General features: G+C 38.5%; 1 protein-coding gene across 12 annotated transcripts in view; it reads right to left on the reverse strand.

Moving 5' to 3' along the window:
- The window catches only part of GRIK1 (glutamate ionotropic receptor kainate type subunit 1), a gene marked incomplete at both ends in the record, with an annotated part of 424,965 nt that overhangs the window by 46,790 nt on the left and 359,530 nt on the right, over nt 1–18,645 (reverse strand). For 7 of the 12 annotated variants that reach the window (XM_079921721.1, XM_079921731.1, XM_079921727.1 and 4 more), the window contains 2 exons: nt 1,696–1,809; nt 9,099–9,206. In XM_079921721.1, coding sequence (XP_079777847.1) covers nt 1,696–1,809; nt 9,099–9,206 — 222 coding nt within the window. Of the gene's footprint in view, nt 1–1,695; nt 1,810–6,870; nt 6,916–9,098; nt 9,207–18,645 lie in introns of all 12 variants that reach the window. The other 5 variants (XM_079921725.1, XM_079921720.1, XM_079921730.1 and 2 more) reach the window with 1 other exon arrangement.

Below are 18,645 nucleotides of genomic sequence, written 5' to 3' on the forward strand. Positions count from 1 at the left end.
TCCCTTCTGCCTTTGCTAAACTCATCTTTTGTACCTCCTCTACAAATATAGAACACTTCATATATTATTTCACTCCCTCCTCTCTCTTTGATTGAGAGTTTTTCCCCTCCACTGCTGAGGGCAGAGCTGTGAGTGAATGGTGTCATAGAGACACAATCATTTTTGAACTTTAGGTCTGGCAGAGAAGGCAGGGGTTGATCTGATGTCTGGATGTCTGGCATGCAGCTGTGCCCACACTCAAGCTTCTAGTGCTAGACCCACCCTCCCTCCTGGCTTTTATCTATGAGCTTCACCTACTTATAAAAGGGAAATCTAAATCAGCAAATATATTCCCTTGTTCTGCAAACTTCCTGTCTACTAAATACTCTGAATATTTTAATTTTCTCATTTCTCAGCTAAATTGCATCTCAACTTCACTATTCCCTTATTACTTACCTATTTTTTCTTGGTTTCATTCAGGATATCTTATTCAAAGGCCATTTCAGTGTCTTCTTTTATCATCGATTCCACTTTCTTATTTGAATGCATCTTAGAGCTCACATCTGGTAAATTCTTTGTTTATATGCTTATGTGATAAATCCCCTATCCTATGAATAATGGACATTTCCTTAAGTCTGTGTATCTATAATCTTATTAATTAATTTGAATAAATAAAAATTTATTTTTATTTATTATTTATTCTCATTTGAATAAATAAAAATGTATTTTATTTTATACAATCATAATAGTTACTACATTACTGATCTGTCCTTTGTGTTTAGGCTTATCCTCAAACAAACTGATAGAAGTAGAAAACTCTGTATTTCCATGAGAAAGTTTCAGAGAAAGTAGACACCAGGAAAACAAAATGGTTTTCATTTTGGATGAATAATTCTCTGAAGCTAACTGTTTCAGAAATAAATTGGCCTGACATCATGGACTAAATCAAAACAGGAAGGTCCAAAAGTGAAGATTTTAGAGGTGGCCACTCCCTTTACTTCTTGGATTAGGATAGAGCAAAGAGGGAGAACGAACAACTTGTGAGTGCACAGTTGCTAGATGGGGGCATGACAGGGGTTCCAACACAGAGTAGGAGGTACTTTTACCTGGGCTTTTGAAGAGCAGTTAATAAAGGGGCTATTTACAGAGGAATGAGCAAGACAAAGGGAGGCAACAGGGATGGTGGTGAGAATTGTACTGGGATATAGACACCCAGGGAGCAACATAATTAGGAAGCTAGGGTTGAGGCAGAGAGGGAGGAAAGAGTGTTCCAGGAGTCCAGTGCAGATAGCATATGGAGGCAGGATCATTGACAGGGTAGAAGCTGTGGCTGTGAAGGACAGAGGTTCTGACAATACTGTTGGGAAACAGCGGAAGAAATCTCCTTGGGTCTCTTCCTCCACTTCCCTGGTCTTAGTCTCTCCTTGGTTGAAACCAACCAGCAGCCAGAGAGCAAGGGAGACCAGCTGGGTGGGGCTAGAGAGTGGAGCAAAACAGAGATGAGAATGGATTGGAAGTAGGAAATCTTCAGAACAATGTTGGAAGCTGATAATTCAATCTATTATAGGTACACACAAACATAAGCTTCTAGTGTCCCAGTTAAACATAGACATTTACAGAGAGAGTTGTTGGCATGAAAAGGATAGTTGAGGAATCCTTCAAGGTCTAGAGTAAGAGTCTGGATAAGATGCCCTGAATTCCACATAGTCAACTTACCAGAATTGTGGTGACGATGAGCGTTCGGTTGGCGAGTGAATCGGTGATATTATTGGACCTGTCTTTGTTGCCGTCTGTCATGTTAAGCCCACTGTTGGAGTTCCAAATCCCAATCTACACAGAACACATTACATCAGAGGCTGCTGGCAGTCAGTGATGGCATTTATGCTAAAGAGAGGTCCCTGGTACACCAGGAATAGGCACAAAAGCTCATAGTCTGGGGAGAAGACAACAGGGCATCACAGTGGAAGCTACTAAATGTGGGAAAACAAAACAATGGAAGAATGAGTGTGTAGATGGAACAGAAAATTTGTGCTATGTGGGGTGGAGTAGGGGGAGGTCTTTTTGTTTTTAATTTATTAAGTTCAATGTTCTGTTTTAAATTAAGAATTTTTAAATGAGTATTGGATTTTCTTCCAATATGTATTTGTTGAACAACTACTTATATGACAGGGATTCTTCTAGGCCTTAGAGGGCATAGCAGTGAACAAAAGAGATAAAAATTTCTGGTCTTGTGGAGCTTACATTTTATTGATACAAACCTTGTGTTACCAAAGTATTACTATCAATGCCTTTAAAATTTATAAGAAATGGGATGGAGGAGGCAGGATGGATAGTGGAGAGATCAGGCATCTAAAAGGGAAACGTAAATGGAAGAAAAAGTGTGGATGAGCAGTAAACTAAGTTCTAGGCCTATTTTACTGGAGGAGTCAGTGCTGGGTCGGGGTACCTCTTGTGAAAACTAGTAGTACTCTGTTCATACCTTCCTTGTATCTCTGTTCTGGACCTTCTTCTGTTATTATCATCTGTTTACCTGTCTTGTTTGTTCACTTGACCATGAATGCCTTCAGTGAAGGTATTCACTTTTATTGCTTATTGATCTTTTTATCTATCACAGAAGCAATCATTGTGATTGGCAGTCAGTGAAGCCCATTGCTCTTTTAAGAAATAATAAGCCAAATTTCCTCCAGTGGCAAAGTCATTTCTGGGTTATAAGACCTTGTAGAAGTATATTGATTTGTTTTGCCTCTGGGGACAACCTAGGAAAAGAGCCTCAGAGAATCGAGTTCTTTGAAGCCTTCTGTAGGCGTTTACTGCCAGCCTAGTGAGATGGGATGCAAACCTGGTTGCAGTGTGATATTGGACAAGATACTAAACTTTCTGAGCTTTCGTTCTCTAACTATAAAATATTTTATAGGGATGCTGAGCATATCAAATGAGCAAATGCATGTGAAAGTGTTGGTATAAGCACTGCACAAACATTAACGAAGGACATCTGAATGACTGCCTCAGTAATTTCTTTAAGCTTGTCCTGTTATGAAAGAACTTGGAATTGTTAGCGAAATTATTTTTTTGAAATTTATAAGCTGATAAAGTAAAGGAACTATGAAAAACAGGGTCAGTTTAGGAACACCAACACTCGGACATACTCTGGGATGGACAGGGTGACCTATGCTTGATCTCTAAATATACTCTTCCAATGGGAGGACACTGGCTAGCTGGACAGAGTATGAGCTTTCCAGATATACTCTTGTCCAGATTCTAATTTTGCAATTTACCAACAATGTGACCGTGGGCAAGTTAATTAACCCTGCTGTGGCTCAATTTCCTCACCAGCGAAATGGAGACATTAGAGCTTTCCTGATATTTAAATAAAGTTTTACCTGTGGGAATGTTAGGCTTCTTTCCTTTTCTATTTATTTACTTTGATTTACTGTCTAAATGCAGCAGCTGATAATTCATTTAGCTTGACAAGTATTCTTTTTAGAAATATAAATTCTTTGAGGAAGTTGCAAGTACTGTATCACACATTCACACATCAGTGCGAACTATTTCAGTTTCACTGTCTTCTTTCTATACTTAATTAGAGCTAGTTGGTTGGTGACATAGGAGACAGGTCTAGATAAATGGGAGTTTGGGGTATTTTTTGCATTTGAAAGTATTCCATCCTGTCTATAGAGAGGGTATTAGAGGTAGGATTAAGCTGTAGGTTAACACCTTTAATAACCATTCAGTCTTTCCAGGATCAAGAGCGATGTTCATCACTTAGAATGCACACAACACATGTCTGCTGATTAAAGAATCTTTTCTTTGTCTGGCTTTAAACCCAAGAAAGGGGGACCATATTTTCTTTCCTCTCTTCTAACCTCCACCCCTACTTTCACTTTTTTGGGGCAGGCACCCTCGCTTCTAGGAAACGTATCTCAGGCTAACCACAACTGGGAATCTATTGGTTTTCATCCAAAGCTATGCTTTAGGTTGTGAACAGTTGACTTCTAACTCTATGAAGACTGTGTCTAAATTGGGCCCTGGCTGTGCTTTTAATTAAAGCTTGACTTAGGCACTGGGGAGAATGGAACCTAATTTTTAATTAAGTATTGAAAGGTGGAGAAAATAACTGTGTTTTTAGCCAATTTGTTAAGTAATGAAATGTGTTCTCTGTAACTCTTATTTCTATTAATGTCAAGTGTTTAAAGGACCTATACTAATATTTGCAAATGGCAGGGTTGAATGGCCTTGCAACATCACTCCCTTTTAAAATACAAACTTGAAATTGTAGACAAATACACCCCACAGCTTAACATCTGGCTTTTTTTTCTTTTATTAACCTCACTAAAAGTGTGGAAGGTCAGATATCATTGCTGATGTAGTTCTAATCAAATGATTCCCAAAGTCCCATTCAATGTAAACTTTCCTCCATAAAATAAGAAAAAGGAGATTATTTTTTCCTACTATCTGTGTAACAGAAGTTTCCTCAAATCTAGACTAAAAGAGTTTCAAAGTATAGTAACGATCAAGCTATTCCTGGGAAGTGGACAGTTTGGAGTTTGGAGTACGTATGGAGTTTGAATGACCTCAGCCTTCTATTTTCAAACCTTTTAATCATCAAAGCAGTAGAGTGCGTGTGTGTGTGTGTGTGTGCGCGTATGTGTGTGTGTGTTTGTGCGTGCGTGCATGCATGTGTGTGTCTTTTAAACCTAAGTTGTCCACTGATTTTACCCATTAATTGAAGTAAATGAACACGTGAATGAATGTCTCTTTCTGAAAAAGCAAGATTCCATGATTCATGTGTATTAGGGAGAGGGACACAGTTACCCAGATGCCAGGGTGTTTAGCATTTCAGTCCTGTTCTCCGACCTTGGAGGAGGGCTTCCAGGAAGCAGAACCTCAGTTTTCAAACTGTAGCAAAAGCAGTCAGCAGCAATTCACCAGTGAGAAGTAGTGGACGGTGGACCAATTATTTGTTGGGAGGAAGGCTCAAAAGCGAAATTGTCGGGCCCTGCCTTCTTTCACTTTGTAAACTGGCATGAGGGAGCAGCCATTTATTATCTCAGACAACAGAGGGAAGCATTTTAAAATGAGTGCCCAAATGCCATTAAGCAAACTTTTTTAAAAGATGTAATGCAACAAAAGGATGCTCAGAGAGTGACTAATATCTATCTCCCAAACCTGGTATGTGATTCACATAAACTCAAAATCCAAAATTTCGGAGTGAAATAACCGAACACCTAGGTGAAAAAAAGTGTATCTGTTTTGTGTATCATGAGCTTTATGAACACATTTTTAGTGATGGGTTTTGTAAAGACTGCTATATCCGTCTTTTGGAAAGAATTTCAGGCAGACTCTTCTCTACTGAAAAACGTCAGAGCGCAGAGAAGAGCTTTTGGAATTTGAAGACAATGGGGGTGAATCCTTCTCTTGTACGATGGAGTCTTGTAGGGAAAGGCCAATGTGTTTGTTGGGTCTCAATAGGTCTCATGTGCTAGCACTCAGGTTACTGTAAATTGTTGATGAGCAGGCATAACACAAAACACCACATCACAGTGTATACAACTTGCAAAGTGGGCAACGATAGGTCAGCAGGAAGGAAGAGGCACAACGGCATGGAGGTAGGAGGAAAGCCAAGAAGTGCAACCCTGGGAAGTGGGGGCGATTATTGCAGTTTAGTGACAAATAAAGGACATTCCCCTCCTCTGAGTAAAATTTCAGGGCTTAGATTTCATTCCCTAGGATATTTGGTTTGAATTAATTCAACATTGCATAAAGTGCCTGGAGTCTCAAGCTGGATTAGTGTTAATAAGCTTCTTTCTGGGTGCCAGTTAGGTTCATTTACTTATTATCAGAGAAGAGATGGGATTGCCTTCCCTGTGCCTTTGGTAGCCTGATTCACTGAAGATTAAAACAAGGTTATTAAACCCGTTTTTAAACTTTTTTTTTTAAACTTAAAAGCAGGACATTTTGGAGCTCATCTGAGTACTACCAAAAGGGAGACAAGGTTTTTGACTACAGGGAGAAACTGTTTACACTTTCTATGACTTAACTGATAATTCAAAAGATGAAAGTGAACCTGACAAAACTGTTCAAGTTGAACAGTAATTTAAGGTCCATCTGTCAATCAACAAATAGTTTAGCAAGTGGTTTTAGAGAGAGAATGAAAGACAATGTTTGCATATCACTGGGGCATTTTCCTGATCTGAATGTTTGTAATGTCTAACATTTGCTTCTGTAATAAATCTGTGCACATTCTTTGACAACATGATACTAGGTGTTATGATTTACAAGATAATCTCATTTCCCTTTCAAAACCTCTAATGTTTTTGTCCTCTGGAAACTGGGGTTCTAAAACAAATTGCAAAGCAATATGCACTGACAATTTTTGCTTTACTGCATAAAAAAAGATAGTACATAAGAAAAGGGAATTTCTAAAAATGGCTCGTATTTTGTGGTGGTGACATTGAAGGAGATGTCCCAGCCCTTCTGAGCCTTAGCCTATCTGACTAGTCTGATGGATCAAATCTACTGTTTTTATGCCCTTTAGGGAAAAATATTTAGTGATTCGAGAAAGAATATCAATGACCCAGTGTCTGCTTCTGTTGCAGTTACCTGCTTTCAGTCCTGACAGGGACGGATCCTACCCGGGAGAAACAAAAATAATCTAGGGGGAAATATTTAATCCATCATTATTTGATCCACCTCAAACTTGTTTCAATTCACAGGCAATGTTGTTGAGAGACAACATATTCAATCATCCCCATTCTCCTTTTATATGGAATATCGCCTCTAAACTGCAATTGGAGAGCTACTGGTCTGGGAAAACTGGAAGGATGCAGGTTTTTCCTTTGGTATTTCCCACTCCACCCCCAGATTTCCTGCAGTTTTTGTCCGTGTACAAACCTTCTTCCACACTTTATATAAGTGTTTAGACACTTCGCCAGCAACCTTGGTTTTCAGAGGGAAAAATAAAAATAGCACTTAATTAAAATGGAGCATGGAAGCCAAAAGGTATCATGGTGATTAAGTGTTCACAGCATTACATTCCCCACCCATTATTGGGAATCTTGCATCTTAATTCAATATAAAGCCTGAGAATAGGTACAGTAAAACGATGAACCAAGTACTGGGTCCCACAGAAGTTACTTCTACTAGGTGGTACAACCTGATTTTCACTTTTCCTTTTGCACACCAAATAAATGCCTTAAAGTTCTTTTGAATATGCACATCTATGCTGCAGAATTAAAAGGTCTTTATCATTCCTTAAGAAGACATGTTAAAGGACATGTTAAAGATTAGTCAATCGACCAATGAGAAAATAGGCTTTTTCTAACAACTTTCCCTGTGGACCCTGCAAAAGGCTGACATGAAAAGATTGGCCATTTCCTCCCTTGACGCCTGAGAAGGATAGGTTGGCTTCTCCCATTGCTTTAAGGTTTAATCAGCCTTCTCAGGAATTGAGCCCAAGTCACCTGAAGAAAGAAATGTTATTGCAAACAACGAAGAGAAAAAGAAACAAATTGAGAAAACACTTTCATCTAACTCGATTTTACTTTTGTTGGAAAAACACCAATAGAATGTGCATAATATTGACGTGTATAAATAGCTGGAAAAGCATAACAATAGCTTCATCTATTTCCTCACACATCTGAGCCAAAAAGATGTTTCTTTAACAGGTTTTGTTCCCTCTTCAGCTCTGTACATTAAACGGAGTGGAGAGGGAGAGAGAAGCATGTATAGAGAAGAAGACATTTTCTTTAAAAAAATCATTATAGGCTTTTAGTCCATAACAATATTATTTTCTTTCCTTGTGTCCCCTGTAGCCCAAATTCCACATCCATTATGGAGGCTACGTTGATGCCTTGTGCTCTGTCAGAGCATGTTAACCCAACAGACAAGGAAATCAGAGTGAAGAAGCCTGAGAGAGAGACAGAGAGACAGAGAGAGGAAGAGAGAGGCAGAGAGACAGAGACACAGAGAGAGAGAGGAAGAGAGGAGATGAAGAGAGAGGGCATTTTTAAAAGGGGAAATCTGCGTGACTAGTGTGAACTCTCAAAGCTGTGAACTAATTATTTTCCTCAGACATTTCAGCACTGGTGGTCACCTTTTACATTCAGCCTAATTAATCTTTGTTTATTTTAATTAAGCTATTTGGGGGTGAGGTATAGTTAAGACCTTAAAAAAAATGTGTCTCAGTTAACAAAAGCAACAAAACAGAAATAGAAACCTTATCTCATTTTAAAAATCATGGAAATATTTCAACTAAGTAAAACTGATTGTTCCCAAAGCCATTTTTTTACATTAAGCTTTTTGTCCCCTATAGTGAAAAAAATGTTGGCTTATAGAGTTTTGGTGTTCAGATAGTTGTTCTGGGGGCTTCAAATCTTTTTTTTTAAGGTTCTAAAGGGCAAAGTCTTCACACTATAAGTGTTGATTATCCCAATGCATAGCTGTGAATATGAAAATTGGTATAATAAAGAGGAGGCAAATTATTTTATTATTATTAATTAAATAGCTTACATTTGCATTGCTCTAAATAGTAACAAGAATGGAACTCAAATCATTGAGAGGTTGAGAATTATAACTAAATAAGCCTAAAATAAGAACTCAACATTAAAATCCATTTTTTGGCATATGTCCTCCTAAAATTAGGGATGCAAAGTTAGTTTGCTTCAGTAAGCCTTTTCTATCCTACTTAATTTTGTCCCTCTGTCACCAGTCTCAAAATGGAGTAAAATTAAAATTCATTTCTAAGTAACCCTTGGATGCCATTCCAAATATAAATCATCGACATCTTCTGACTTCCCAAGTCTAAACTCAATTTCTTAAAACCTTTGAGAAATGAGGCTAATGACATCCACCCCTAAGGTTCTATATATGTGATAATATAATGATACTTGTATATAAAGGAAGCACTATATAACCATTAGCACTGCTATTAATAGCACACACAATTTAAGAATCTAGCACATCAACATCTATCTGCATTATCAGGGAGAGAGATCTAGAAAACTGGACGTAAATGAACATGCTGAGAGAATCACTTTATCATTCCCCTACTTGTTTGTGCAAGTAAAAATGTATGAGCAGTGCTTTTTCTTAATTTTCAAATTTATTATTGAGGAGGTTACCTTTTCAGTTCCTTCCTCTTTGAGACTAATAATGTCCAGATCAAAATCCTTCCTCAAGCCATCGGTTTTATTGAAGGTGATACGCCCAGTCAAGCCATCCCACTGAGCCTATGAACAAAAGGAACGTAGCATTACTGTTTAACACTTATCATAAGCTTAACACCATTAAAACTGTAATACCTCAAATTCATCACAGTATCCAATTATTTGGTTTCATCATGGTGTTATAAACCATTGTGTTGGTTCAGTAACTTGATACCAGAACACTTCACTGTTTTATTAACACTCATTTATTTCGTCAGTTCTAACATTTTAACATCAGTCAAATCTGTAATAGTGGCACTTTAAATGGGGAGTTTGGAAAGAATGACTGTAAAATTGTCTGCACATGGAGTAAACAAAATCTGGGAAGTCATAATATTCAGCTTTCTAAGGTCAATCCAAATACTTTTCAAGGTACTTCTCAAGGGAAGTAACTCCCTTTTTTTCTATGTGAAAATGATATAATCCAGTGACGTATTATCAAATTTTTAGTGTGTTTGTGATTTAGTCTTTCCAATGTCATTTGGGTATTATATTACTTTCCTGTGGCTGATGTAGCAAATTATTACAAGCTGGTGGCTTAAAACAACGGAAAGTTATTCTCTCACAATTCTGGAGGCCAGAGCAGAAGTCCAAAATCATTATCACTGAGTGAAACCAAAGTGCCAGTGGGGCCATGCTCTCTCTGGGGGCCCAAGGGAGACTCGGTTCCTTGTCTCTTCCTGCTTCTGGTAGCTGCCAGCAATCCTTGTCTTGTGGTTGCATCACTCCAGTCTCTGCCTCTGTGGTCATTCTGCCTTCTCCTCTTCTTCTGTGTAATCTCCTCTACTTCTCTCTTATAAAGACAGTTGTGATTGCATTTAGGGCCCATGCAAATAATCCAGGATAATCTCCCCATCTCAAAAATCCTTCATTTGGAATGACATCACCAAGACGGTGACACAGAAATTTCCTGGCTTCCCTCATCTTCACAAGGAGAAAATTAACTACTATTCAAGGACAAGACACTACTGAGAGAATCCTAGAACATGGGGGAGAGGCTGAAGCACCACCCCCCACCCCCACCCTCCACAACACAGAGACCAAGAGAAACTGCATTAGACGGTAAGAGAGGTGGCTACACGTTGACTGCATTGCCCTTTTCCCAAGCCAGCACAGCAACACACAGAGAGGTCTCTCCTGAGCCTCTGGTTCCTCCAGGGGGAAAAGAGAACCCAGAGGAAAACCAGCGCTCCCAGCGTTGTGGGTAACATTGCAGGAGCCCCTACTCTGATCTCACCCCTCAGGGATTGCTTGGGGATGTGTGGGGCTGGACCACTGGAAATCTGACAGTGATGGAGATGCAGGGAGGTGTTCGCAGTGACCACCGCACAGATCTTGGCAGACCAAGTTCATTCCTGCAGTTCCCAAGTAGTAATCCTAACCAGAGGCTTTACTTATCTGAAAAATCTAGTTGGAGGTACATTCTGACCAGAGAACTAAGTAGGCTATAGATCTACTTGATTCAGATCCTCAAATAAGGAGTTTTGCCAGCGTTGGAGCCTGGTTTGCCCACATCCAGGCAAGGAGCTGAATCACAGCCCCACCTGCTGTGAAGATTGTCTTGTGACCCCATCTGACCAGAAGGGCTGGAGACAATTCCAGGAAGCTATGTGGTCCAGTGGCACATGAACCAAGAGGTGAGCAGAGCCAAGAGTTTGCAGAGCAAAGCCAGTGGCCCTGTTCAGTTAGGGAACTTGTAATGTAGGTCAGCTTCAGTTAAGACAACAAACAGCTTTACTGGATTTAGAGTTGCTTGTCCTGCTGTGCCTGGACAAGGAATCTAATTCATAGCTCTACTCATTGCGGAATACAGCCTTCATCTTGTCTGGACAGGGAACAGAACTGGAGCACACAGAAATAGCCCATCCATCAGCCTTATGTACAGTGGTACTGGAACAGAAAGCAGAGCTTATGGCTTTCCCAGTCTGCAGAGCAAAACTTGTGGCCTCACCTGACCAAGGAATCAGTGCATACTATTTGAATCCCCAAATAATGAGGGTGAACCCAAGCCCTGGGTCTCATCGTGCTGTCCTGCCAGGACAAGGAAGCTAATTTGTAGCCCCATCTACTACTGTATGTAGTACCTAGTCCCAACCTTCTAGTAAGCCTTACCAGAGAATCCAGGCAACCATGGAGCCCATCCTATAGCCTTACTTGGGTAGGAAACCAAGCCAGCAGTCCCATCCAACTGTTCCCAGGCAGTGTCACAATCCTCATACTCGTCCTTAGAGTCTGAATTGTTGCTTTGCCTCAGAATAGACCATAATAGCAGGCCCCACCTGCCCAAGGACATTACCAGCAGACACACCCAGAAATTAAAACTAAGCTGACTGGTCAAAAACTGTCTTTGCCAAAGCAAACTTGTAAAGTCTGGAAGAAGAACCCAAATGCCCAAATGTGCAGATGCCAATGTAAGGAATCAAGGATCACAAAAAATCAGGTCAATATGACACCACCAAAGGAAACAAATAACTAAAAAATGGGGATCTGTGAACTGTCAGACAAAGAATTCAGAATAATCCTCTTAAGCAAGTTTAGTAAACTACAAGAAAACATGAACAGACACTAAATGAAATTAGGAAAACAATGCATGAACAAAATGAGAAATATGATAAAGAAATAGCAACTATCAAAAAAAAAAAAAAGAACAAACCCAAACAAAACAAAAAAACAAACAGAAATCCTAGAGTTGAAAAATGCGATAACTGGACTGAAGAATTCAGTAGTTTCGTAAGTAGAATTGACCATGAAGAAGAAGAAAGGTCTGCAAGATAGGACAGTCAAAATTACCCAGTCAGAGGAGCAAAAAGCATTTTTTAAAAGTGAAGAAATCCTTTGGGAATTATGGGACACAGTGAAAAGAAACAATATTTGCATTATGGGAATCTAGGAAGGTAAGGAGAAAGAGAAAGGGACCAAAAGTATATTTAAAGCAATAATGGCTGAAAACTTCCTGAACCTGGGGAGAAAAATGGACATCCAGATCCATGAGGCCCAAAAGATCCCAAATAGGACTCATTATAATTAAATTCTCAAAAGTCAGAAAAAATGGATTTTTTTTTATGAGAGAGAATGTTTTATTTTATAGATACATAACTATGGAATATATATAGTTTTTTTTATATTATATGTCTGTATATATATTATAGTATATATATAAAATATGGTTATACACACACATATATTCAAGACAATACTTTTAGTGGTTCTGATAACATAAAGCATAAAGATTTAAAATAATATTTGAATAATTACAAAAGTTTTCATGCCAAACACAGTGCAGATGACTTATGGAAACACTTTCTAAGAACACTCATTTTTACTGATTCAATCTTTTCAAACATGATCTCAACCAATACAAAGAACTTAATAATGATGTATATAAATCACTATAAATGTACTCTAATTTGATCAATAAGGCTGTCAATTCAAAAAAATAACAATATTCATTTTCTTCCTCCTGGAAATAGGATTCTCTTCAGAATGGTTTATTATTTGTTGGTAACTTTCATTATCTTATGTTCAAGTTATATTTAAGAATTAAATAACTATATTGAATTTGTATTTTTCATTTTTTTGTTGAAGTATAGTTGATTTACAATATTATACTAGTTTCTGGTGCACAAAAATGATTCAGTATTTTTACAGATTATACTCCATTTAAAGTAATATCAAAACAATGGCAATATTTCCCTGTGCTGTACAATATATCCTTGCTGCTTATCTATTTTATACATAGTAGTTTATATCTCTTAATCCCATTCCCCTATCGTACCCCTTCTCCCTTCCCTTTCCCCACTGGTAACCACGAGTTTGTTCTTTATATCTGTGAGTCTCTTTCTGTTTGGCTATATACATTATTTGTTTTATTTTTTAGATTCCACGTATAAGTGATAATGTAGAGTATTTGTCTTTCTCTGTCTGACTTATTTCACTAAGCATAACACCCTCTAGGTCCATTCATGCTGTTGCAAATGGAAGGATTTCATTCTTTCTTATGTCTGAGTAATACTCTTTATCCATCCATCTGTTGATGGATAGTTACGTTGTTTCCATATCTTGGCTACTGTAAATAATGCTGCTATGAATATTGTCATGCATGTATCTTTTCAAATTAGTGTTTTTCTTTTCAAAGAATTTTAAGAACAACAAGAGAAAGAGAGAAGTTACATACAAGGGAAACCCTGTAAGACTATTGGTGGATTTCTCAGGAGAAACTTTTCAGGCTAAGAGAAAATGACATGAAATATTCAAAATATTAAAAGAAAATAACTGTCAGGCTTCCCTGGTGGCGCAGTGGTTGGGAGTCTGCCTGCCGATGCAGGGGACACGGGTTCATACCCCGGTCTGGGAGGATCCCACATGCCGCAGAGTGGCTGGGCCCGTGAGCCATGGCCACTGAGCCTGCACGTCCGGAGCCTGTGCTCTGCAACGGGAGAGGCCACAGCGGTGAGAGGCCTGTGTACTGCAAATAAAACCCCAAAACAAAAAAAGAAAATAATTTTCAACCAAGAATTCTATTCCTGGTGAAGCTGTCCTTCAGAAACAAGAGAGGAATAAAGACTTTTCCTGAGCAAACAAAATCTGAGGAAGTTCATTACCACTAGAACTGCCTTACAAGAAATGCTAAAGGGAGTTCTTTGAGTCGAGAAAAGAGAATGCTAAATATCATAAAAACATAAAAAGATGGATGTTAGCTGAATCTACTGTGGTAATCAGTTCATAAGATCTGTAAATCAAACCATCATGCTCTTCTCCTTAAGCTTATACAGTGATGTATGACAATTATTTCTCAAAAAACGAGGGCAAAAAGATATATGAGAGAGGTGATCTCTCTCAGCCATGTGAGAGCAAGAAGGCAGCCATCTGCAAACCAGAAAGAGAGGCCTCACCAAGAACCCAACATTTCTGGCACCCTGATCTTAGACTTCCAGCATCCAAAACTGTGAGAAATAAATGTTTGTTGTTTAAAGAAAATATCTATCGACAGATGAATGGATAGAAAGATGTGGTACATATATACAATGGACTATTACTCAGCCATAAAAAGGAACAAAATTGGGCCATTTTTAGAGATGTGGATGGGCCTAGAGACTGTCACACAGAGTGAAGTAAGAAAGAGAAAACCAAATATCGTATATTAATGCATATATGTGGAATTTAGAAAAATGATACAGATGAATCTATTTGCAGGGCAGGAATACAGACACAGACATAAAGAATGGATGTGTGGACAGAGGGAGGGGGTGGGATGAATTGGGAGATTGGGACTGATGTTTGTGCACTGCCATGTGTAAAACAGATAGCTAGTGGGAACCTGCTGTGTAGCACAGGGAGCTCACCTGGTGCTCTGTGGTGACCTAGATGGGTGGGATTTGGGGGGATAGGTGGGTGGGAAGGAGGTCCAAGAGGGAAGGGATATATGTATACATATAGCTGATTCAGTTTGTTGTACAGTAGAAACTAATACAACATTGTAAAGCAACTATAACCCAATTAAAAAAAAAAAGAAAAAAGAAAAATCCTTCATTTAATCACATATGCAATCTTTTTGCCGTTGTTTTTATATAAGGTAACAGTTGCAAATTCCAGAGATTGGGACATGTATATCTTTGCAGGGGGACCACTGTTCAGCCTACCACATGTATCAACATCATTTGAGGAACTAAGAATCACAGTAGTCTGCCCTTCACAGAACTGACATTGGAGATCTTTGGTAGTTTCATTAAATAAAAAATAGTGGCCCCAGAGGGTCTTGAGCTTCAATCATTAGGTGATTCTTGGTAAGCTTGCTTATTTGAGTTGACTTACAAATGAGGATAAAAGAGAACTCAGTCCTTTGTATTCACTTAGCTATTTTCTCTCTCCTGACTTTACCAAATTCATCAGATATGTGTAAGATGTGAAAAAGATCCTGAGAGCTACACTATATCCACAGTGTTCACACCATGTGTGTATGTTGAATATATTTACCCATTTGGCCAAGAGGCAGAAGCAATGCAGTGGAAAGAGTATGAGGTTATCACAGAGCTGCTTTTAAATCTCTGAAGTATGACTTCAGGAAGGTTATTTAACCTGAATCTGGTTTATCTCAGATTTCAGTGTTTATCCATGCAGGGTTTTTGAGAGATTTAAATGGCACTTAACACAATTCTTAACACATTGAATACATTTAAAAGTTTAACAGTGATTATTTTTATAACTATCTCTTATTTTCCTTCCCCACGTTCATAACTCTAGAATTTGGCTTTTATTACCTCCAATATCAGTACTCATATGTGTAGCTTTTTCTGGTCTCTTCTGTATTTCATTTTACAAAGCAATATCAGATTCATTGTCCTGAAATGTAATTTCATATTCATTCAATTTCCCTCAACACATAAAGTACATACTGAATTTATGTCACCTACAAATGAGTCTAAAGCTTGACTTTACATTTGCAGTTGTGATGGTTAATTTTATGTGTCAACTTGACTGGGTCATGGGATGCTCAGTTTTCTGGTTAAGCATTATCTCCAGGTGTGTCTGTGAGGGTGTTTCCATTTGAATCAATAAAGCAATTGCCCTCTCCAATGTGAGTGGGCGTTATCTAATGCAATGAGGGCCTGAATAAAAAAAGGAACAAAGAGGCAGAGGAAGGGAAACTTTGCTTTCTCTGCCTGACTGCTAAGACTGGGACTTATCCCATTGGTGCTCTTGGATCTCATCTTCCTGGTGCCAGGAAATATCTGGGAATACAACACCTAGTAGTTTATAGTTTAGTAGGAATAAACACATTAATGTATTTCAATGAAGCACCCAAGTGTGAGGATAAAAATTCGCACATAGTAACTAAAGAAAGAAGTATGGATCGTACTTATCCCAACTGCAAGGAAAAAAAGAGAGGCAGTGACATGCTCCTGGAGGAAAGAATGCCTGAACTCCCAAAGGATGAGAAGTTAGTTGACCAAGCAAAGACTCATAGACTGAGTAAAAGCATGAAACACAAAATAAATTATGTTTGTCATGGATCCATCATGTGAGGTAAGGAATGATGAGAAATGAGCCTGGGAAGGAGAATAGGTTTCTGTTCATAATGGTGTTGTGAATCATACTAATGTGCTTGGACTTTGCTCTATAGACATTTGGGGATTATTGGAGTGTTTCAAGCCTAGGAGTGTCATGGGCAGGTGTGCATTACAGGAAGATCATTTTGTCAGAATTGAGGAGGATGACTCAGAGAAAGTCAAGATTGTAAGCAGAAGGTTGGTTAGCAGGTAGTTCTCATAGAACAAAATTTACGGAAATGTATTCTCATGTCTATGTATGAACATAGGGACAGCATAGTTCCTTCATCTTCCTGTCCCAACAACTTGTACACCATTAAGTATTAATAGAATGAGTTCCACAGCAGGATGGACAGAGTTTCTTGATGAAAGCATTGCTATTAAAGTTCCCACATAAAGAATATGTTATGGAACCAATTTTTCAGGAACCAACACAATTAGCATAAAACTAACTATTTTCTAACTACCACACAGATGGACTGGATATTATGACAGAAGTACACTTTATCACTTGATAATACTGGAAGTTAAATCAAATTAATGTCAGGAAATGACATTACAAGTCTCATCTAAGCAGCTTATATGGTCAAACTAGATGTAAGTTAAAGTGTTGTGACACATGTAGAGAAAGGCTTTTTATAAATCCTAGAACTTTGCCTTCAGAGTTTATTGCCAATGGAAGCCATAATGTTAAACATTAGCACCACCTTTAAAAAAGAGATGGCATTTTTTTTTTTTTTTTGTGGTACGCGGTCCTCTCACTGTTGTGGCCTCTCCCTTTGCGGAGCACAGGCTCCGGACGCGCAGGCTCAGCAGCCATGGCTAACAGGCCCAGCCGCTCCGTGGCATATGGGATCTTCCCAGACCGGGGCACGAACCCGTGTTCCCTGCATCGGCAGGCGTACTCTCAACCACTGCACCACCAGGGAAACCCGAGATGGCATATTTTTATGGTCAATAGTAACACCTGTTGTTACACTTTCTGAGATATAGGTAATTGCATTCTCTGCATTGGGACAAAAAAAAATCAAATCAATATCAAAGGCAAGTAGGGAGCATCCTCTTGGGTATATTTAGGTACATCTCCTAATATTGTAATTTCCTTTTCCTCCTCATCGTACCCCAGTCATACTTTTTGTATGCAGGTGACTCCTCTTTATTTTGCAAGTCAAAGGCTGGCTTCATAGGTTGATGGGTTAACTGAGAGTTGCTAAATAAGCTACTGCATTCAGGTTATAGCAAAAAATACAAACACATGGAGGCTAAACAATACACTACTTAATAACGAAGTGATCACTGAAGAATTCAAAGAGGAAATCAAAAAATACCTAGAAACAAATGACAATGGAGACACGACGACTCAAAATCTATGGGATGCAGCAAAAGCAGTTCTAAGAGGGAAGTTTATAGCAATACAATCTTACCTTAAGAAACAGGAAACATCTCGAATAAACAACCTAACCTTGCACCTAAAGCAATTAGAGAAAGAAGAACAAAAAAAACCCCAAAGTTAGCAGGAGGAAAGAAATCATAAAAATCAGATCAGAAATAAATGAAAAAGAAATGAAGGAAACGATAGCAAAGATCAATAAAACTAAAAGCTGGTTCTTTGAAAGGATAAACAAAATTGATAAACCATTAGCCAGACTCATCCAGAAAAAAAGGGAGAAGACTCAAATCAATAGAATTAGAAATGAAAAAGGAGAAGTAACAACTGACACTGCAGAAATACAAAAGATCATGAGAGATTACTACAAGCAACTCTATGCCAATAAAATGGACAACCTGGAAGAAATGGACAAATTCTTAGAAAGGTACAACCTGCCAAGACTGAATCAGAAAGAAATAGAAAATATGAACAGACCAATCACAAGCACTGAAATTGAAACTGTGATTAAAAATCTTCCAACAAGCAAAAGCCCAGGACCAGATGGCTTCACAGGTGAATTCTATCAAACATTTAGAGAAGAGCTATCACCTATCCTTCTCAGACTCTTCCAAAATAGGGCAGAGGGAGGAACACTCCCAAACTCATTCTAGGAGGCCAACATCACCCTGATACCAAAACCAGACAAGGATGTCACAAAGAAAGAAAACTACAGGCCAATATCACTGATGAACATAGATGCAAAGATCCTCAACAAAATACTAGCAAGCAGAATCCAACAGCACATTAAACGGATCATACACCATGATCAAGTGGGGTTTATTCCAGGAATGCAAGGATTCTTCAATATACGCAAATCAATCAACATGATACACCATATTAACAAATTGAAGGAGAAAAACCATATGATCATCTCAATAGATGCAGAGAAAGCTTTTGACAAAATTCAACACCCATTTATGATAAAAACCCTGCAGAAAGTAGGCATAGAGGGAACTTTCCTCAACATAATAAAGGCCATATATGACAA

The sequence above is a fragment of the Stenella coeruleoalba genome (genome assembly GCF_951394435.1).
Source record: "Stenella coeruleoalba genome assembly, chromosome: 5".
NCBI classification, from domain to species: domain Eukaryota; kingdom Metazoa; phylum Chordata; class Mammalia; order Artiodactyla; family Delphinidae; genus Stenella; species Stenella coeruleoalba.